We start from the raw sequence: 22,742 nt of genomic DNA, 5'->3' as shown, positions 1-22,742 counted from the left end.
AAAAAATAGGGCAGGGGGTGTAGCACAAAAGTCAAATGCCTCTGGGTTCCATCCCCAGACCCCCCCCCAAAAAAAATGTTAGTTTGGCTGACTGGTGCATACTTGTAATCCCAGTACCTAGGAGGTTCAGACAGGAGGATCACAGGCTAGAAGAAAGCCTCAGAAACTTAGCAAGGCCCTATACACCTTAGTGAGATCCTGTTTCAAAATAAAAAAAAGGTTCATGGGTATAGCTTAGAGGTAGAATGCCCCTGGGTTCAGTTCCCCATACCGCCCTCCCCATACTCACAAAATGTTTATTGAAGTAAAGTGCACATAACAAAATTTACCTTTTTTTGGTATTGGGGATTTAACTCAGGGGCATTCTATCCTCAATCCCTACAGCCCAGACCTATTATTATTATTATTATTATTATTATTATTATTATTATTTCAGTCCTTGCGATGGAACCCATCTCTACCCCACTCAACCCCTGTAACCTCTAGACTCCTCCCTACAAATTTGTCTAGACTAGGCACCTCATATAAGTGGAATCATGCAACATTTTGAACATCCCCAGCCCTATTTTTTTTATTCTTTATTTTGAAACAAGGTCACACTAAGTTGCAGATGACCTCACTAAGTACCTGAAGTTGTCTGCGAACATGCAGTTCTTCTGTCTCAGCTTCCCAAGTACTAGGATTATGTCTTGGGCCACCATGCCCAGTTCCTATTTTTTATTCTTTATTTTGAAACAGGGTCTCACTAAGTTGTAGAGGGCTTCACTAAGTAGCTGAGGCTGGCTGTGAACATGTGATCCTCTGTCTCAGCCTCCCAAATATTGGGATTACAAATGAGCACTACTAGGCCCTGCGAAATTTACCATTATACTTATCTTTATTTATTTTTTATTTTTGTTTTTATTTTAATTTTTTTTGCAGTGCTGGGGATAGAACCCTGGGGCATTCTGCCTCCAAGCTACATCCCCTAGTCCTATTTTTTATTTTGAAGCAAGGTCGCACTGAGTTTCAAAGGCTGAGAGTGTCTGCAAACTGTGATCCTCCTGTCTTAGCCTCCCAAATGCTGAGATTACAAGCGTGTAACACCACACCCGATTTTTCCTATTTTTTAATCATCATTTTGAAATAGGATCTCACTGAGTTAAAGGGCACTCTTTTAAGTTTGTTTGCTTATTTATTTTTTTATTGTTTGTTTGTTTATTTTTGCAGTTCTGGGGATGGAACCCAGAGAAATTCTACCTCCAAGCTACACCCCAGCCCTATTTTTTATTCTTTATTCGGAAACAGGTCTCATTGAGTTGCAAAGGGCCTCACTGAGTATCTGAGGTTGTCTGCAAACTGCAATCCTCCTGTCTCAGCCTCCCAAATGCTGGGATTACAAGCATGTACCACCACATCCAGCTTTAAGTATCTTTAGATGAACAATTCAGTGACATTAAGTGCTCACAACATTGTGTAATGATCACCATTAACTATTTTCAGTTCATCATCTCAAACATTAAACTCTCCCATCTCTACCCAGCAACCCCTGTAACATCTAGACTCGTCCCTACAAATTTGCCTAGTCTAGGTATCTCATATAAGTGGAATCACACAACATTTTGTACTTTGTTTCTTGCTTATTTCACGTAGCATGTTTTCAAAGTTCTTCCAATGTTGTATGTATTTTGAAGTTTGAAGTGGAAACTGACAACTTTAACAAGGTCAGCAAATTTTTTGGTTTCTTATTTTTTAATTTTTGTGGTATTCGGGGTTAAACCTGGGACCTTGCCAAATTGGATTGAGCATGCTAGGCAAAGCAAGGGCTCTACTACTGAGCTATAACCCCAGCCCCATTAGCGAGTATTTATTATCTTCTATGTGCACAGCACCAGCAAGTTCAACTTGTTTTCTTTTCTTTTTTTGTGGGTCCAGGGATGTAACCTCAGGGACATTCTACCTCCGAGCTATACCCCCTGCCCTATTTTTTATTCTTTATTTTGAAACAGGGTCTCACTGAGTTGCAGAGGGCCTAAGTAGCTGAGGCTATCTGCAAACCTCGATCCTCTGGTCTTAGCCTCCAGAATGCTGAGATTACAAGCGTGCGCCACCACGCCCGGTTAACTTGTGTTCTTTTTAGTAATTAGGGAGTACAATTTTCATTCCCTCAGGATTAGTTAATTAATTAATTCATTCATTAATTTATTGGTACTGGAGATGTAATCCAGGGGCCTTCTACCCCTGACCTCTTTTTTTGTTGTTGTTTGTTTGTTTTGTTTTTTTGGTGGTACTCGGGTTCCTGGAAGCCCTTCCACCTCCAGGCTACACTTCCAGACCTATTTTGCTTTTTTTGGGGGGGTGGGGGGAACAGGGTCTCTTAAGCCAGCTCTGCTGACTCCGAACCAGCGCGATCCTCCTGTCTCCGCCTCCCAAGCATGGGGATTACAAACGTGCGCCACCACGCCCGGCTATTTTTTTCTTTTTCTTTTTCTTTTTTTTTTTTTTTTTTTTTTTTTTGCGGTACTGGGGACTGAACCTAGGGGCAGTCTAACTCTGAGCTACACCCCCTATCTTTTTATTCTTTATTTTGAAACAGTCTCACTGAGTTGCGGAGGGCCTCACCAAGTAGCTGAGGCTGGCCACAAACCTGCTATCCTCTTGTCTCAGCCTCCCAAGTACTGGGATTACAAGCATGCACCACCAAACCTGACTCTGTTTTATATTTTATTTGGAAACAGGGTTTCACTAAGTTGCTGAGAGCCTCACTAAGTATCTGAGGCTGGCTTTGAACCTGTGTTATCCTCCTTTCTTAGCCTCCCAAATACTGGGATTACAAGCATGGATTTTTTTTTGGGGGGGGTGGTAGTGGTACTGGGGTTCCTGGAAACCCTTCTACCTCTGGGCTACACTCCCAGACCTATTTTTATACTGTTTTATTTGGAAACAGGGTCTCTTAAGCCAGCACGGCTGGCTTTGAACCAGCGCGATCCTCCTGTCTCAGCCTCCCAAGCACAGGGATTACAAGCGTGCGCCACCACGCTCAGCAACATATGGTTTCTAATAGGAATGACCATCAAATGTGCTGCAGAAGCTGGGCGTGGTAACGCACGCTTGTAATCCCCACATTCGGGAGGCTGAGACTGGAGGATCGTGGTTCATGGACAGCCTCAGCTACTTAGTGAGGCCCTCTGCAACTCAATGAGACCCAGTTTCAAAATAAAGAATAAAAAAATAGGGCAGGAGGTGTAGCTCAGAGGTTGAATGCCCCTGGGTTACATCCCAGACCCGCAAAAAAATAAATAAATAAAAGTGCTGCAGAATGACTTTCTCTAAATTATAATTTTTTTCTTTTGTAGTGGTCACTCCTGATATTTTTTTCTTCCTTTTCTTTTTTATGGAGATTACTGCTATTATTGCTAGTTTCTGAACCTTATTCTTAACTTGTTTTAATGCTATGCAAGTGACACTTTTTAAATTTTTATTTTACCATTTTCTCTACCTTTTCCTCTGAATTCTCTAAAATAGTGGTAAGGGAAGAGATGAATTCAGTTTCCTTGTTTCCCATACCAGGCTCACCTGAAGCCATTGCAGTGTCTTGCTGCTCTCCACTGACTTCTTTTGCTTTATCCAGAACACCCCCCCCCTTAGTTCCTTATCTGTACAGATCATATGTTTTTTAATATACTATCTTTTTTTTTTTTTTGGTGGTACTGGGGTTCCTGGAAACCCTTCTACCTCTGGGCTACACTCCCAGACCTATTTTTATACTGTTTTATTTGGAAACAGTGTCTCTTAAGCCAGAGCAGCTAGCTTTGAACCTGCATGATCCTCCTGTCTCTGCCTCCCAAGTGCGGGGATTACAAGCCTGCGCCACCACGCCCGGCTGTAATATACTATCTTTCTTGGATATTTATTTATTTATTTATTTAGTGGTACTGGGGATTGAACCAAGGGGCATTCTACCCCCAAGATATACCCCAGCCCTATCTTTCTTTTTCTTTTCTTTTTTTCTTTTTTTTTTTTTTTGTGGTACTGAGGGTAGAACCCAGGGGCTTTTCTAACTCCAGGCTCTACTACCAGACCTGTTTTTTTTTATAATTTTATTTGGAAACAGGGTCTCACTAAGTTGCTGAGAGCCTCACTAAGTAGCTGAGGCTGGCTTTGAACCTGTGGGATCCTACTGTCTCAGCCTCCCAAGCGCTGGGATTACTGTGCCACCAAGCCTGCCCGTCTCTTTATTCTTTATTTTGAAACAGAGTCTCACTAAATTGCAGAGGGCCTCACTAAGTAGCTTAGGCTGGCTGGCCACAAATCTGCAATACTGTCTCAGCCTCCCAAATACTGGAATTACAAGTATGCACCACCATGCCTGGCTATTTTTGGACTATTTTCTGTGCTCTTTCATTTAGTCAGATTAATTTGATCTCTTAATGTCTGCATTTTGGGGAAAATGTAGTTGAGAAAGTAGTGCTAAATTTTCTAATGCTTTAAGATGATATGCTCTGCTATTTGAACATTAGGAAACAGCAATCAAATACATGACCGACGGATGTTTACTGAAACATATTCTAGGAGATCCAAATCTTACCAAATTTAGTGTCATTATTTTGGATGAAGCCCATGAGAGGACTCTAACTACAGTAAGTATTTTAGTGTGTGTGTGTGTGTGTGTGTGTTTACAAGTAGTTTACTTTTGTAACTGGGGGGTAACTGTTTACTGTATAGAGAATTGTCTCCTATTTACACTTTAATGTATCAAAATAGAAATTTCTTGTTGTTGTTGTTTTTCTGGTACTGGGGATGGAACCCAGGGGCATTCTACCTCCAAGCTACATCCTAAGCCCTATTTTTAATTCTTTATTTTGAAACAGGGTCTCACTGAGTTGCAAAGGACCTCACTAAGTGGCTGAGGCTGGTCATGAACCAGGATCCTCCTGTCTCAGCCTCCCAAATGCTGGGATGACAAGCGTGCACCACCACGCCCCGCTTCTTCAAAATTTCTTGGTTATTTTTTTTTCCAAAATGGCGACTGAGGGACACAGCACCTCTCAGTAGCTGAAGTAAATAAAGTTTAAATACTGAGAAAGCAGTGTCTAAATCAACAAAACAAATACATACCAGGAACCAAAACACATCCTGGTACCTCGGCGGAACCCTGAACTTGAACAAGAAGAACAAAGATCGGACACGGGACCTGCTGCAGATACAATCTGACCGCGGACCAGAACGCTGAGCCGCGGGCTGCTTTGGCAGCTGTCCAAGGAGCTGCCTGCCCGATATTTCCACGGCAAGATAATCCGGGAATAAAAACGGACTTAGGACCGCATCCTAAGCAGCGAGCAGCACCCACCAGAACTCTGTCTGCCCACCAGCGACCGGATCACATCGGCACAGAGACTCACACGGATTCCTGCACCAAGACAGGTACCTGAGGGCGCCCTAGTAACTGGGGTCCTAGCGTGTGCGCAGTCGCAGTCTCAACCCCCCACCACGGGCTCAAGCCTCAGAGCACTCTCCTCGCGCATCCTGCCTGTCCCCTACTAGTAATCAGTGCCTGTACACTGCCCTCCTAAATTGGAGCCTGCTTCTGTGGCTAACCCCTGCCACCTTGCCAGAGCCTACCCTCCAGGCTGCAAAAGCACTGGGAGACCCGGAAATCTCCTTGGGGCACCCCCAGCCTCTACGTCCCGCGGGACGCAGAGACCATTGCTGGACACCGCACACTGGACCCTTGAGCACCTACCCTGCACCCCTGGCCCACCGCGGGGTATTCCCAACCTCCTGGTAGCCAGATGCTTAGTTCTAAGTGAGAACACAGCTCAATACACCTTGGAAGAACATACCAGCAGCAATAGACAGCTGCACCCACTCTCACTAGGGTCCAGTATTAACAGCGCATCCAGCCTGCACTCTTGGAATAGGCAGAGCTCTGGCAGTAAGTGTGGCCACCCAGGAACCAGCATTCATTTGCCCAGGGCACATCTTGGGACCACACCGGCTAGCCCAGCTGGAATTTCCAGAGACACAAGAAAATCCATCGGGCCACAAAATCTGCTCAGGACCTCAGGGGGAAGTTCCAATTACACTTTAGTCACTCTCCACCCCTGCTGTAGGGAAGCACAGGCTGGAGGCGAGGGTGGTGAGTGCAGATGTGCTGACCACAGGTTAGAATTTCGCAGAATCTGTGAACTGTACAGAATCAAATAACAGTGAAACCAGACACCCGGACACATAAACCTAAAGCAGCTAAAGGAGAAAAAGGTGTCCAAACACCTAGAGTGACTTAAGAAGATAAAAATAGAGTACAAAGAAAACTAAGAGACATTGGACGGTATCCTGAAAGCTACCAAGCAATCAGATACGCACATATTATATGGACCTGACCCCATATGCGTAAATAAGGAGGACTGTTTGTTTTACTTTTAATGTGGATGTTATGTTTTCTTTTGCTTTTAAAGTGCTTTTGTTTTAGTATGGTTATTGCTGATTTCTTTTTTTTCTTTTTTTTTTTTTTTTTTTCTTCTTTTAATCCAAACTTCTCTTACTTTAACTTGTTGTTTTATATATATATACATTGGATAGTTTGCCTTATTTTTTTATTTCACACGGCTGCTAGTTCCTTTTATTTTATTCCTCTTCCTTTTTCCTCTCTCTTCCCTTTTCCTTCCTTTTCTTTCATTCTCCTCCTTTGATTGGTTTACCTTCCTTTTTCTTGGATTACATAATAGTCTTGGTATCTTGAGGGGATTCTTTTTTTTTGTTTTGTTTTTTTTTATGTCTGTCTGCTCCTAACAGCATCCCTATTTACAAACCTTCCCACACTAACCTACATACATTTCCCCCCCAAAACTTTTCCCCATAATATACCTCATGGTTTAAAACTCAAAGTATTTTTTATATCCATAACTACTCTACTAACAACAAGAGTCCTAGTAGTTAACTCTCTCTCATTCATAGCAAGTTATTACTTTATCATACTTAAAGTCCTTCTCAACCTAACATATCCTCCACCTAATCTGACTCCTTTACCCATCACCCCAGCTCCTCCCACATCACCCACTTTCAACACTGGAAAGGCTCAGCTGACTGGCCGATACTCCTAAACTCCTAATATTAAGATTTGACTAAACACATTACTCACGAACGATGGGTAGAAATCAGAAAAACAGGACAGAGAACACTATAAATATGAGAACCAGGAGTTATGAAGAGACAGCAGAAATCACGAATACTGACCTACTAGAAATGCAAGAAGGGGAGTTCAGAATCTTGTTGTTCAATATGATGAAAGGTTTTAAAACAAGTATAGAGGAGGTTAAAGATGAAATAGAAACACTAAAAAAGAATCAGAAAGAGGTCTGGAATGAAATGAAAGAGGCAATAAGTGAAATGAAGACAGCAATAGAAAGAAACTCTGGAAGATTAGATGAAATGGAAAACAGAATATCAATATTAGAAGACAGTACATCCCAAACCGAAAACACAGTCAGCGATATACAGAAATCTTTACAGCAACAAAACCTAAACATCCAGCAATTATGGGATAATATGAAGCGCCCTAATTTACGGATAATAGGCATTGAGGAAGGGATAGAGGTACAGACCAAGGGCATATGTAATATCTTCAAGGAAATAATCTCAGAGAATTTTCCAAATATGGAAAGAGACTTGAATCTTCAAGTACAGGAGGCATACAGAACTCCACTGAGACAGGACCAAAGAAAAACCACTCCACGCCACATAATAACCAAATTGACCAGCATAGAGGCCAAGGAAGGAATCTTAAAAGCAGTGAGAACAAAAGGACAGGTGACATATAGAGGCAAAACAATAAGAATCACCCCAGACTATACAACCCAGGTCAGGAATGCTAGGAGAGACTGGTACGACGTGATTCAGACCCTGGAAGAACATAACTTCCAGCCCAAATTAATCTATCCAGCAAAACTACTATTCAAGATCAATGGGGAAGTCAAAGTCTTTCAGGATAAACAGAATCTCAAAAAATTCATGAATTCAAAGCCAACACTAGAGAAAATTCTTAAAGAAATAAATCATAAGGAAGAAAAAAGAAGCAGACTCCAGAATCAGAGAAGAGAGGAAGTTAATAAGTGGGCCATTTAAGTAAAGAAGAAAGATCACAACACCCAAGAGTAGACAGAACACAAAATGGCAGAAAACAAAAAGCATATTTCAATAATATCACTTAATGTCAAAGGACTTAACTCACCAATCAAAAGACATAGACTGGCAATGTGGATTAGGAAACATAATCCAAACATATGCTGTCTGCAAGAAACTCACCTCACAGCCAAAGACATTCACAGGTTGAAGGTGAAAGGATGGAAAAAGATATACCATGCCACCAGTGACCGAAAAAGAGCAGGGGTAGCAACCCTGATATCCAACAAAACAGACTTTAAAATAAAACACATCAAAAGAGACAAATCAGGGCACTTCCTTTTATTAAAAGGAACAATACACCAAGAAGATATAATGATAGTAAATATTTATGCCCCAAATGTGGGTGCAACCACATTCGTAAAACAAACCCTTCTGGACATAAGATCCCAAGTAGACCCAAATACAATAATTCTGGGAGACTTTAATACGCCTCTCACACCACTGGATCGATCTTCGAGGCAAAAGATGAGTAAAGATGCTTTAGAACTAAAGGAAACCATAAACCAAATGGACCTAATAGACGTTTTCAGAGTATTTCAACCAGGAACTACAGAATACACTTTCTTCTCAGCAGCCCATGGAACCTTCTCCAAAATAGATCACATCCTGGGACACAAAGAAAATACCAGCAAATTCAAAAAATGTAATATAATCCCATGCATCTTTTCAGACCACAATGGAATAAAAGTAGAAATCAACAACAGGAAACTCGAAAGAAAGTATTCAAATTCATGGAGAATGAATGATACACTACTAAATGACGAATGGGTAAGAGCAGAAATTAGGGAAGAAATAAAGAAATTTATGGAAACAAACGAAAACAGAGACACAACCCACCAAAACCTATGGGACACCATGAAGGCAGTACTAAGAGGAAAGTTTATCGCATTGAGTGCCCACATAAAAAGGATGGAGAACCACCAAGTAAAGAACCTAATGAAACAACTCAAGGATCTAGAAATTCTGCAACAATCCATTCCCAAAGCCAGCAGAAGACGAGAAATCATCAAAATTAGAGCAGAAATAAATGAAATAGAGAACAAAAAAACAATTCAAAGAATCAATAAAACAAAAAGTTGGTTCTTTGAAAAGATTAATAGAATTGATAAACCCCTGGCCAACCTAACCAAAAGAAAAAGAGAATCAACTCAAATTACCAAAATTAGAAATGAAAAAGGAGATATCACCACTGATAGTGAAGAAATTCAAAACATTATCAGAAACTACTTTAAAAATTTATACTCCAATAGATTTGAAAACCTGGATGAAATTGACAGATTTCTAAACACAGTTAACCTTCCTACACTCAACCAAGAGGACATAGCAAGCCTAAACCAACCAATAACAACCAAAGAAATAGAAACGGCAATAAAAATTCTTCCACCAAAGAAAAGCCCAGGCCCAGATGGGTTCCCAGCTGAATTCTACAAAACCTTCAGTGAACAACTAATACCAATACTTCATAACACGTTCCGGGAAATTGAAAGAGATGGAACTCTTCCAAATTCCTTCTATGAGGCCAGTATCACATTAATCCCCAAACCAAATAAAGATACCTCAAGAAAGGAAAACTACAGACCAATATCCTTAATGAACATAGATGCAAAAATTCTAAACAAAATACTAGCTATACGCATTCAAAACTATATCAAGAGAATAATTCATCACGACCAAGTCGGTTTCATCCCAGAAAAACAAGGCTGGTTCAACATACGCAAATCAATACATGTTATTCACCACATAAATAGAACCAAGAACAAAAACCACATCATCATAGCAATAGATGCTGAAAAAGCATTCGACAAAATCCAACACCCATTTATGTTAAAAACACTGCAAAAAATTGGGATAGAAGGAAAGTACTTCAACATCATCAAGGCAATATACTGCAAACCCAAAGCCAACATTATATTGAATGGGGAAAAACTGCAAGAATTTCCGCTACAGTCAGGAACAAGACAAGGATGCCCACTTTCACCTCTCCTTTTCAATATAGTCCTTGAGACTCTTGCTGCAGCAATCAGACAAGAGAAGGAAATCAAAGGAATCCACATAGGAAGAGAGGAAGTGAAATTATCCTTATTCGCAGATGACATGATCCTTTACCTGGAAGACCCAAAGAACTCAACCAAAAGACTTCTGGAGCTGATCGACAAATTCGGCAAAGTCGCAGGTTACAAAATCAACCTAAAGAAATCAGTGGCCTTTCTTTATGCCAACAACGAATCCACAATGAAGGAAACAAAAACAACAATTCCATTCACTATAACCTCAAAACCAATAAAATACCTAGGAATAAACCTAACCCAAGATGTAAAAGACCTCTACAACAAAAACTATAAAACATTAAAGAAAGAAATAGAAGAAGACCTTGGAAGATGGAAAGATCTCCCGTGCTCATGGATAGGCAGAATAAATATCATCAAAATGGCCATTCTGCCAAAACTGATCTATAGGTTCAATGCAATTCCCATTAAAATACCAGTGACATTCTTCAGAGACCTAGAAAAATCAATCATGAACTTCATATGGAGAAAGAAAAGACCTAGAATAGCCAAAGCAATTCTCAATAACAAGAAACACGCAGGAGGCATTACAATCCCAGACTTCAAACTATACTATAGAGCAATAGTAGTAAAAACAGCATGGTACTGGCACAAAAACAGATATACTGACCAGTGGATTAGAATAGAAGATACAGAAACAAACCCACACATCTTTAGTCAATTAATCTTTGACAAAGGGGCCAAACACATACGCTGGAGAAAAGACAGCCTTTTCAACAAGTGGTGCTGGGAGAACTGGCTAGCCATTTGTAAAAAGATGAATCTAAACCCCTATATCTCACCTAACACAGGAATCAACTCAAGATGGATCAAAGACTTAGAAATTAGACCTGAGACGGTGAAGTTAGTAGAGGAGAACATAGGTTCAACACTACAACATATTGGCACAGGCAGTAACTTTCTCAACAAAACCTCCAAAGCTCAGGAAATTAAAGCAAGAATAAACAAGTGGGATAACATTAAACTAAAAAGTTTCTTCTCATCAAAGGAAACTATCAATAACCTAAAGAGGAAGCCTACAGAATGGGAAAGGATCTTTACCAGCCACCATTCTGATAGGGGGCTAATATCCAGAGTATACAAAGAGCTCAAAAGGCTCTACACCAACAAAACAAACAACCCAATCAAGAAATGGGCAAATGAACTAAATAGACACTTCACAAAAGAAGAGATACAAAGGGCTAATAGATACATGAAAAGATGTTCTTCATCACTGGCCATCAGGGAGATGCAAATCAAAACTACACTGAGATTCCATCTAACCCCAGTGAGAGTAGCAAGCATAAAGAAATCAAACAACAACAAATGCTGGCGAGGATGTGGGGAAAGAGGAACTCTTTTACACTGTTGGTGGGAGTGCAAACTAGTTCAGCCACTATGGAGATCTGTGTGGAGATTCCTAAGAAAGGTGGGAATAGATCCACCATATGATCCAGCTATACCACTCCTGGGTATCTTTCCAAAAGGGTTGAATTCAGAGAAATACAGCAACATATGCATACCTATGTTCATAGCAGCACAATTTGTAATAGCCAAAATATGGATCCAACCCAGATCACCATCAACAGATGAATGGATAGCAAAACTGTGGGAAATACACACAATGGAATTCTATTCAGCCATAAAGAAGAACAAAATTTTATCATTTGCAAGAAGATGGAAAGCCCTGGAAAGCATCATGTTAAGTGAGATCAGCCAAGCACAGAAGGAGAAGATACACATGTTTCCTCTAATATGCCCAAACTAGAAAACACAAAGGATACCAGTAGGACCCCAGATATTAGAGGGGAAATACTAGCTAAGTTTTAATGGAAAGATAGGAGAGGAGAAAGGCCGATCTTGATTAAGGAGCATCTTCACCTGAACATGTGTAAAATTATGAATAAGACATGGTTAACCTGGCCAACCATTGGTGGGGGGGGGGAGAAAACGGGGGCGGGGGGAGAGGGCACCAAATATAGTGTAAATGTATACTATTTATGTTCAATAAAAAAAATTGTTAAAAAAAAAAAAAAAAAAAAAAAAAAAAAAAAAATTTCTTGGTTATTATAGCAGTTTGTTTCTTTCTTTGTTTGTTTGTTTATTTATTTGGTACTGGGGTTCCTGGAAGCCCTTCTACCTCCAGGCTACGCTCCCAGACTTATTTTTTATATTTTTATTTAGAAACAGGGTCTCCTAAGCCAGCGCAGCTGGCTTCGAACCTTGCGCGATCCTCCTGTCTCCGCCTCCCAAGTGCGGGGATTACAAGCGTGCGCCACCACGCCCGGCATTATAGCAGTATTTTTAAATTAGGTTGGCTGGTAGAGGCACCTTGTGACTTACTGGACTTTACTTTTCTTTCAGGATATCTTATTTGGTTTATTGAAGAAGCTGTTTCAGGAGAAGTCTCCTAACAGGAAGGAGCATTTAAAGGTGGTAGTAATGTCAGCAACAATGGAATTAGCCAAGCTTTCTGCATTCTTTGGAAATTGTCCAATATTTGATATACCTGGAAGACTTTATCCAGTCAGAGAGAAATTCTGCAATTTAATTGGCCCACGAGACAGAGAAAATACTGCATATATTCAAGCGGTATTACTTGACATTCTTCTTTTAGATCTTTTATATCTGTTATTATAATTGGGTAGTTTTATAGTACATTTGTTTTCTAGTATTTTAATGACAGTCCTCATGGGTCCTAGGACTGTTGAGAACCACATTTACTTTTTCTGTGGAACAAGGGGAGGTGGTGGTAGGGGAATGACTATATTTCCATTGGTGTATTATGGTTGTGTTTCTTGCTTTAGATTGTGAAAGTGACCATGGATATCCATTTGAATGAAATGGCTGGAGACATCTTGGTATTTCTGACTGGTAAGCATTCCATACCAGGTTCTAAAATGTCTACTATTCATGGTTGTTTGTTGTTGTTCATTTTGGGGAGACAGGGTCTCACTATATAGCTATATAGTTTAATACCCTTAAACTCCTGGGCTGAAGTGATCCTCCTGCCTCAGCCTCCTGAGTAGCTAGAACTATAGGCACATGCTTCTGTGCAGAGCTTATGTCTACTATTTATAGCACCAGAGTGGAGTGCTCTCTTTTGGGATATCTGAGCTTTTAACTGCTGCCCTATATATTTTTCTTTATCTAAGTAGTTTTAAATAAAAGATATATAAAATGTCAGGTTCATTAGTAAACATATGTAAGGCACACCCTTTAGTTAGGAAGAAGTTAAGGAGTAAAATATTATTTTGGTCTGTTTTACATGTAGCTATAACCTGACTTAAGTAGTCCTGGGTCTGAGTGATTAATTCTGTTATTTCAAAGGAAATCTCACAAGCTCCTTTGTTCTGAGTGGAAGGAATGGTACTGTGTGATAGCAGTACATAGGTGTGGAATCAGTGTACGTAGACAAGCCTGTGGCATTTTTTGAAGGTAAAAAATAAAACTGTTAAATCTCACGGTAGTGTAACTTCAAGTAGCAGCATCTGACTAACAGGAATGAGTCATTTCATTGCCTGTCTCCTACTTTGCCAGTACTAAAGTCAAAAGTGAGGCGTTCTAACAATCTCTTTGCCTTCTGGGAGTTTATAAGTGTTTTGAACTATAACTAAAGTCATTATCTTCTGGATTACTTCTTCGATGGGAACAATTTATTGAGTCTTCTTTAAATTCTGTGAAGATAACTATTTTATTCTTTAGAAATTTCAATTCTTAGCTGGGCGTGGTGGCACACGCTTGTAATCCCAGTAATTGAGAGGCTGAGACAGGAGGATCACAGTTTGCGGACAGCCTCAGCTACTTAGTGAGGCCCTCCACAACTTAATGAGACCCTGTTTCAAAATAAAGAATAAAAAATAGGGCTGGGGGTGTAGCTCAGAGGTAGAGTGCCCCTGGTTTCAATCCCCAGTACTACAAAAAAAAATTTTTTTTTCCAATTCCTTGGAGATTGGCTTCTTCTACTTTGAATATTATTATTGAGATTTGGTACATGTTATATGTGTATCTCCTTTAGATCAAATGAGAGATTAAAAAAAACTGAGGCAGATTGATTTTAGCCTAGACTTATTTTAATCCTTAAATTAATTTTGCTGTTCAATTTCTAAAGTGAATCTTCCATCCCATTTCAGGGCAGTTTGAAATTGAAAAAAGTTGCGAATTACTTTTTCAAATGGCAGAGTCTGTTGATTATGATTATGATGTTCAAGATACCACTCTCGATGGCTTGTTGATATTGCCATGTTATGGATCTATGACAACAGGTAATTCCTCAGTAGGATAGAAAATATGACTGGTTTTATTGAATTATCACCTATATGCAGAAAAAGATTCCAATTTTAAGTATTTAGGTCAATAAATTTCACAAACTGACCTCACATTTGTAATTAACACTCAGAACATGAAACAGACATTAAGGGAATTTTCATGTCTTGAAAGAAGTGGTTTTTTTTGCTTGAAGTCTTTTCACTTCAATTTTTTTTGTGTGTGTGGTCCTGGGAATGGAACCCAGGGACATTCTACCTCTGAGCTACACCCTGAGCCTTATTTTATTTGGAAACAGGGTTTTGTTAAGTTGCTGAGAGTCTCACTAAGTTATTATAGTTGTACACCACCATGCTGGGCTCACAATAACTTTTACAAGAGCCTTGGGTATTTTCCTTACTTTTTTTTTTTTTGGTGGTACTGGGGGTGGAATCCAGGGGCTTTTCTACCTCTGGGCTATACTTCCAGACCTATTTTATACTTTATTTGGAAACAGGGTCTCACTAAATTGCTGAGAGCATCACTAAGTAGCCGAGGCTGTCTTTGAACCTGTGTAATCCTCCTGTCTCAGCCTCCCAAGCTCTGGGATTACAAGCATGCACCACCACGCCTGGCCTCTACTTACTATTTTTAAGGGTGGGAAACGTCTTCTACCAGAACAAAAATACTGGTGGGGACTCTTCAAAATGAGGACTGTTAACTGAGCATGGTGGCACACATTTGTAATCCCAGCATTTGGGAGGCTGAGACAGGAGGATTGCAGTTTGAGGACAGCCTCGGCTACTTAGTGAGGCCCTTTGCAACTCAGACCCTGTTTCAAAATAAAGAATAAAAAAAATAGGGCTGGAAGTGTAGCTTGGAGGTAGAATGCCCTTGGGTTCCATCCCCAGTACCAAAAAAACAAAAAACAGAATGAGGATTTTAGTTATGTATATTGGCACTCACTTATAATCTCAGTACTTGGGGGGCTGAAACAGGAGGATCACAAGTTCAAGGACAGCCTCAGCAAGTAGTGAGACTCATCAACCTAGTGAGACCCTGTTTTAAAATAAAAAATAAGGTATAGCTCAAGGGTAAAATGTTCCTGGGCTCAACCCCCAGTACCATTAGAAAAAAAAATGAGGCCGGGTGTGTTGGCGTAGGCTTGTAATCCCAATACTTGGGAGGCTGAGGCAGGAGGGTTGCAGGTTCGTGGCCAGCCTCAGCTACTTAGTAAGGTTCTCAGCAACTTAGTGAGACCTGTTTCAAAATAAAAAATACTGCTAAAAGTATAATTCGGAGATAGAATGCCTCTGAGTTCCATCCCCAGTTTCACAAAAATAAGCCTAAAATGAGGACTATAATTTTTTGATAGTACTGTAAATCAAACCTATTTACCCAGGTATATCTAAAACTAATTGTTTTCCCTTTTTTTTTTTTTTTTTGGTACTGGGGATTGAACCCAGAATCGCTCTACCTTCAAGCTATATACCCTCAGCCCAATTTTATTTTTTATTTGGAAATGGTCTCACTAGGTTGCTGAGAGCCTTGCTTAAATTGTAGAAGCTGGCTTTGAACCTGTGATCCTCTTGTCTCAGCCTTCCAAGTACTGGGATTAAAGGTGTGTGCCACATTTAGGTTTAAATGGTTTTATATTTTACGTTATTTTATCATTTTTGTTGAGTCCACAATTTTTTGTTTTTTTGTACTTGGGATTGAACTCAGGCTTTTTAAAATTTTTATTTTAGAACCGAGTCTAAGCCAATGAGGGTCTCACTATGGGTTCACGGACCAATGATCTTCCTTTCTCAGTCTCCCAAGTACTGGGATTGTACAGGCTTGTACCATCACTCCCGGCTTGAGTAGACACTTCTTATTCTTATATTAAAAAATGTTTTGAAATGTATGTGTCAGTTAAGAACTATAGACCACATGCTATTTGGGGAATAATTTGGTTCTTGTTTTTCTTTTTTCTTTTTCTTTTTTCATATTTATTTATTATTTATTTATTTATTTATTTATTTATTTATTTATTTATTTATTTTTGAAATACTGGAGATTGAACCCAGGGACATTCCACCTCTGAGGTATATCCCTAGCCCTATTTTTTGTTTATTCTTTCTTTTTTTTTTTTTTTTTTGGTACTGGGGATAGAACCCAGGGGCACTCTACTTCCAAGTGACACACCTAGCCCTGTTTTTTTATTCTTTATTTTGAAACAGTGTCTCACTGAGTTGCAAAAGGCCTCACTAAGCGAGCATGGTGGCACACGCTTGTAATTCCCGCGCTTGGGAGGCAGAGACAGGAGGATCGTGCTGGTTCGAAGCCAGCCTCGCTGGCTTAAGAGACCCTGTTTCCAAAAATAAAAAAGTATAAAATAGGTCTAGGAATATAGCCCGGAGGTAGAAGGGCTTCCAGGAACCCCAGTATCACACGCACACACACACACACGCACACACACACACACACACACAAAGGCCTCACTAAGTAGCTGAGGCTGTTCACAAACTGCGATGATCCTCCTATCTCAGCCTCCTGAATGCTGGGATTACAAGTGTGCGCCACTACACCAGGCTACTCTTTATTTTGAAACAGGGTCTCGCTAAGTTGTGAAGGGCCTCACAAGTTGCTGAGGCTGTCTGCGAACCGGGATTCTCCTTTCTCAGCCTCCCAAGTACTGGGATTATAAATGTGCATCACCATGTCTGGCTTTCATGACTGAATTTATAACAAATACATTCAAAACTCATGATGGTGCTTTGCTATTAACCATTAAATATACATATTTTCTATATAAACTAAATAATATCATTCTTCTTACCGCCACATTGAAAATTATATTCTGTGTCTGCTGCTGTCTCTTTTTTTAACTTCTGAAATCTGAGTTTTATACTACTAAAGGTTACTAGTAACTTCCTATTTTTTTATATTTTGATTTTGTGATATGAGCATTAGTATCCTTTTTGAAATGTTGTCCTCTAGGTAGGCATGGTGGCACATGCTTATAATCCCAGTACTTGGGGAGGCTGAGACAGGAGGATCGCAGGTTCACCACCAGCCTTAGCTGCTTAGTTTAGTGAGGCCTGCACACTGGGAAATGAATACTTTTGCATTTTTCTACTTTTTTTTTTTAACAATACTGGGAGATTCCCCAGGGTCATTCTACCATCAAGCTACTATATCCCCAGCCCTACTTTTTTGTTCTTTTTTTATTTTTATTTTTATTTTTATTTATTTATTTATTTATTTTTGTGGTACTGGGGGTAGAACCCCAGGGGCATTCTACCTTCTGAGCTACACACCCAGCCCTACTTTTTTATTATTAATTTTGAAACAGGGTCTCACTGAGTTGCAAAGGGCCTAAGTAGCTGAGGCTGTCCTCGAACTGCGATCCTCCTGTCTCAGCCTCCCAAATGCTGGGATTGCAAGCATACACCACCACACCCAGCTCATTTGCTGCAGTTTTAAGAAAAATTACTGAGTTGAGGAAAAAAATGGTACTATTTTATTACAAACACTTGAAGGAGTATACAAAATTACAATGGTAAAGGTAAAGAAATTACTCATATTTTTCCATTCATAAGTCTTTAATGCAGGAAAAACATATGTTTTTGTGTGTATACATAGACAGAAGGATATGTAGATATCATATACAACTGTATGCATATACAGAAGGATATGTTGGTAGATAAACTATAGAAATGCCTTTTAAGTGGTGTTAAAATATTCGTTGCTTCTTTTTTTTTGTTTTGTTTTGCAGTACTGGTGATAGAACCCAAGGGCATTTGTACCTCCAAGGTACACCTCCAGCCCTATATTTTAGTCTTTTTAAAATTTTTTTTTGAAATGGGGTCTTACTGAGATGCAAAGGGCCTTACTAAATAGCCGAGACTGTCCTCAAACTGTGATCCTCTGGTCTTGGGCTACCGATTCTTTTTTTTTTTTTTTTTTTAAGTAATCTTTACCACATGATAATATTATAAAAGTATAAAAATATTACTTTTTAAGGACTAAAAAGATAAAAACTATTAGTAAATTAAAATTACTGTTTCTTTTTGTGTGTGTGGTAGTGGGAATTGAACCCAGGGTGTTATACCTCTGAGCTATATCCTCAGTCATATATTACTTTTTTTTTTTTTTTTGCAGGACTATGATTGAACCCAGGGGCATTCTATTTCTGAGCTACACCCCCAGCTCTATTTTTTATTCTTTATTTTGAAACAAGGTCTCACTAAATTGTTGAGGACCTCACTAAGTTGCAAAAGTGGGCCTTGCCTTGAACCTGAGATCCTCTTGTCTTAGCCTCTGAAATACTGGAATTACTGTTATATACCACCATGCCAGGTTTGCTCTCTTCTTTATAGATTACATTTGACTAGAAATCTTATATTTTGATTTCCTAATTTGAAAGATTAAGACATAATCACTTTTAGTCTTTCATTTTATTTTATTTTTTAATATATTTTTTGGTACTGGGGATGGAATCCAGGGGCTTTTTACTTCTGGGCTACACTCCCAGACCTATTTTTATATTTTTATTTGGAAACAGGGTCTCACTAAGCTGCTGATAGCCTCACTAAGTAGCTGGGGCTGGCTTCGAACCTGTGCAATCCTCTGTCTTAGCCTCCCAAGTGCTGGGATTACAAGCACTGGGACACATGGCTTACTTTTAGTGTTTTAGATTGGCTAGATTTTGTTAACATTTTTTTTAACAGAAGGGCTCATGAGTGCTGTATTTTTCCTTTTTCATTTTGCTTTATGTTTGAAAATGTGTGGCTTTTGCCTTTTTACTTAAAACTACATCTTGGCAAAGTTTTATGTTCTTGAGTCACCATTTTTTTTCTTAGAACTTGATAGGCATTGTTGAGTTTATCTATCAGTATTGAATGTTACTGTGAAGAAGTCTTAGGCCAGCCTGATTTTTTATTGCCTAAAAATTTCTTTTATCCTTAAATTTCAGTAGTTTTTATTAGGATATTTTTAATTGTGAGTGTTTTATTTATTTATTTATATTTTTTGTGGCACTGGGGATTGAACCCAGAGGCTTTGTACCTCTGAACTACACTCCCAGACTGATTTTATTTTTTATTTGGAAACAGGGTTTCTTTAGATTGAAGAGAGTCTCACTACTTTTTGAGGCTGTCCTCGACCTGCAATCTTCCTATCTCAGCCTCCCAAGAACAGGGATTACAGATGTGTACCATCACACCTGGCTGTGAGTGTTTTATATTAAAATTTTCTGGAATTTGATGTGCTTATTTTGAAAATTAAGTTTATTGAGATAATTTATATATAATAAAATGATTGTTTTAAAGCCAGGTGTGGTGACAAATATTTGTAATCCTGGTATTTGGTAGGCTGAGACAGGAGAATCACAAGTTCAAGAAAGCCGCAGCAAGTAGTGAGAGTCTCTTCAACCTATTTGATGAGACCTTGTTTCAAAAAAAAGCTGGGCGTGGTGGCACACGCTTGTAATCCCCGCGCTTGGGAGGCTGAGACAGGAGGATCGTGCAGGTTCAAAGTCAGCCGCAGATTCGAAGCCAGCTTCAGCTGGCTTTAGAGACTGTTTCCAAATAAAATATAAAATAGGTCTGGGAGTGTAGCCTGGAGGTAGAATGCCTCTGGGTTCCATCCCCAGTACCACCAAAAAAAAAAAAAAAAAAAAATCAAATAAAACAGGGCTGGGGGTGTAGCTCAGTAGAATTCTCCTGAGTTAATTCTTCAGTACCATAAAATAAAATGATTGCTTTAAGTGTACATTTATTGAGTTTTAACAGTGTATGTGTGCCTAACACCAGCACAGACAGATGAAGAATATTTCTCATGTGCTCTTTTGATCTGCAGATTCAGTCTTTTATTTTAAGAAATTTTGTTAAGTTATATCATTGAATGTAGCTATGTCCCAATAGAGAGTGTGTCTCTATTTCAGGGTCACCAATTAGTCTTAGGTTGGATTGTCTTTGTCTTCATGGTTTTTAGTTTCTTTCTAGTTCCTTTATCTTTCTCAGGTATGTCGCTTATTATCTCAAGCCTTTCTGTGTCAAGAGTGATTTTCAGGTGGTGAGAAATTTTCAGATTTAGTGAGAATCTTCAAGTTATTTTTGGCTCATTCAGATTACTTTTGGGAGGGCAGTGTTTGAGCTGAGCAATGTTATACCACATTGTTCTGCACCACGATCACCTTTTTTCCTCTCATAATTTTTTTAATGGATTGTCGTCTCTTTATTTACATATACCTCCACAAATATATTCTTCTTTGGGCTGTTTTTTAAGGGTATTTGGGACAAGAAAACCAATAAAGAAGGTTCAGGTTCCCTTAATGTATATCATATACCTCTTCCTTAGAAGCACTATTCCATTAAGAATGTTCAGTAGTCTTCTCTCAGTACTTTATTTTTTGGTAGTCTTTGAAACATCTTTTTGCCTGTGTGCCAGTTTTTCCGTCTATTAATACTTTGTCAGGTCCTGTCATAGGTGGGGTAAGGTCAATTAGAATCTTTCATAGGTAGGAAATCCAGGGAATCCAGATTGCTATATCTTTTTTTTTTTTTTTTTTTTTTTTTGGTGGTACTGAGGTTCCTGGAAGCCCTTCTACGTCCGGGCTACACTCCCAGACCTATTTTATATTTTTTTATTTGGAAACAGGGTCTCTTAAGCCAGCGAGCTGGGTCCAAACCAGCGCGATCCTCCTGTTTCCACCTCCCAAGTGCAGGGATTACAAGCGTGTGCCACCACGCCCGGCCATATTGCTTTATTTTAATAAAAGTAGTCATTTCTTCCTCTCCTTCCTGGGGTGTGAAAATTGTTTAAGGAATACAAGTTATATATATATATATACACACACACACACACACACACACATATAAACGTACATACACACATACATATATATGTGTATATATATGTACTTATATTTTTTATATATTTTTTATACATATATATATTTTTTTCATTACTGGGGATGGAACTCAAGGTCATTCTACCTCTGAGCTACACCCCCAGCCCTTTTTAATTTTTTTAGTCTTTTTATGTATGAAACAGGGTCTCACTGAGTTGCAAGGGGCTTCACTAAGTAGATGAGGCTATCTACGAACCGTGATCCTCCAGTCTTCTCCCAAATGCTAGGATTACAAACGTGCACCACCATACCCGGCTAAGTAATATTTTTTAAATTCTTATAAATAAAGATAAATCTAGCACATGTTTGTAACTGTAATATGGTGGTAAAGTGTGTGGGTGAGATGTAAAAATATGCAACAAATGTGAGTCTTGTCAAAACAGCAGAGGACTATGTTGAACAAAATAGTAAATGAATTGGGAATTTTGCTTCAACTGAAGGCTGTAACAAATTAGGGACTATTAGAAATAGGTTGCCGGGTGTGGTGGCTCACGCTTGTAATCCCCGTGCTTGGGAGGCTGAGACAGGAGGATCACACAGGTTCAAAGCCAGCCTCAACCACTTAGTGAGGCTCTCAGCAACTTAGTGAGACCCGGTTTCCAAATAAAATAATATAAAAATAGGTCTGTGCCGCACACTGCTCAATCGGAATGGCCGTGAGTCCACTCGGGATTGATTTATCTCCAAAAAGATGGGCAAGGATTTGGGTGCCGTTCTACAGCCGCTTATCTGCAGCGATTCTTTCCCCTCTAGGAAATAAATTTAAGTTCCTATTTACCGCGCTTCTGGAAAGAATCTGACATGGACAAAAGCTTCTTGAGCTATTGACACTTTATTACAAGAACCCAGAAAAGTTATACCCTTCACCAGTGAGATTAATAGTAAGAAAAAAGGAGAGGAGTGCAATCACTGCAAAACAATAGTGAATAACATGTAAACAAAGGTAAAAAAACTAGTCCGGGCATTCAAGAGATTAGCTCCGGATCTTTTCCCGGATCTTGCAGACAGGGGTTCCAAAGGGCAAATTCCAGAAGACACGGTACGCCCAGGGCTTGGAGGCCTCTCATGGAATCTTCTTTAACTTTTTTGGAACTTTCCATCTTTAGGGCTTAGTCCATATGGCAGGCATGGGGAGATGTGGCGATCCAGGTGGATGAGATGGAGTTCTCCCAGGTGTCGTCCGCCTTGCCTTCTAAAATCTGAAAGCTTAAGCAAACTCACAACACAATTTGGTAGATAAACACCAAAAAATACCATGAAGTTTTTAGATTTAGTTGTCAGATGTATTTCCTTAGCTGCTGAACACTTTTCCTCAAACGATAGGCTTATTAGAAGCCTATTCCTCTTTTAATAATCCATTTCCATATCACAATCCTTCTGCAACCTGCTTT

At 39.4% G+C, this 22,742-nt stretch overlaps 1 protein-coding gene across 2 annotated transcripts in view; it reads left to right on the top strand.

Moving 5' to 3' along the window:
- The window catches only part of DHX40 (DEAH-box helicase 40), a gene marked incomplete at both ends in the record, with an annotated part of 63,110 nt that overhangs the window by 7,953 nt on the left and 32,415 nt on the right, over positions 1-22,742 (top strand). For both annotated transcript variants that reach the window (XM_080714227.1, XM_080714226.1), the window contains 4 exons: positions 4,500-4,619; positions 12,573-12,800; positions 13,016-13,082; positions 14,342-14,473. In XM_080714227.1, the coding sequence (XP_080570353.1) occupies positions 4,500-4,619; positions 12,573-12,800; positions 13,016-13,082; positions 14,342-14,473 (547 nt within the window). The remainder of the gene's footprint in view (positions 1-4,499; positions 4,620-12,572; positions 12,801-13,015; positions 13,083-14,341; positions 14,474-22,742) is intronic.

This window comes from Muscardinus avellanarius, assembly GCF_963383645.1.
Source record: "Muscardinus avellanarius genome assembly, chromosome: 16".
Lineage (NCBI taxonomy): Eukaryota > Metazoa > Chordata > Mammalia > Rodentia > Gliridae > Muscardinus > Muscardinus avellanarius.
The sequence above is the reverse complement of the archived record's forward strand: the minus strand, read 5'-3'. Positions and strand labels throughout refer to the sequence as shown.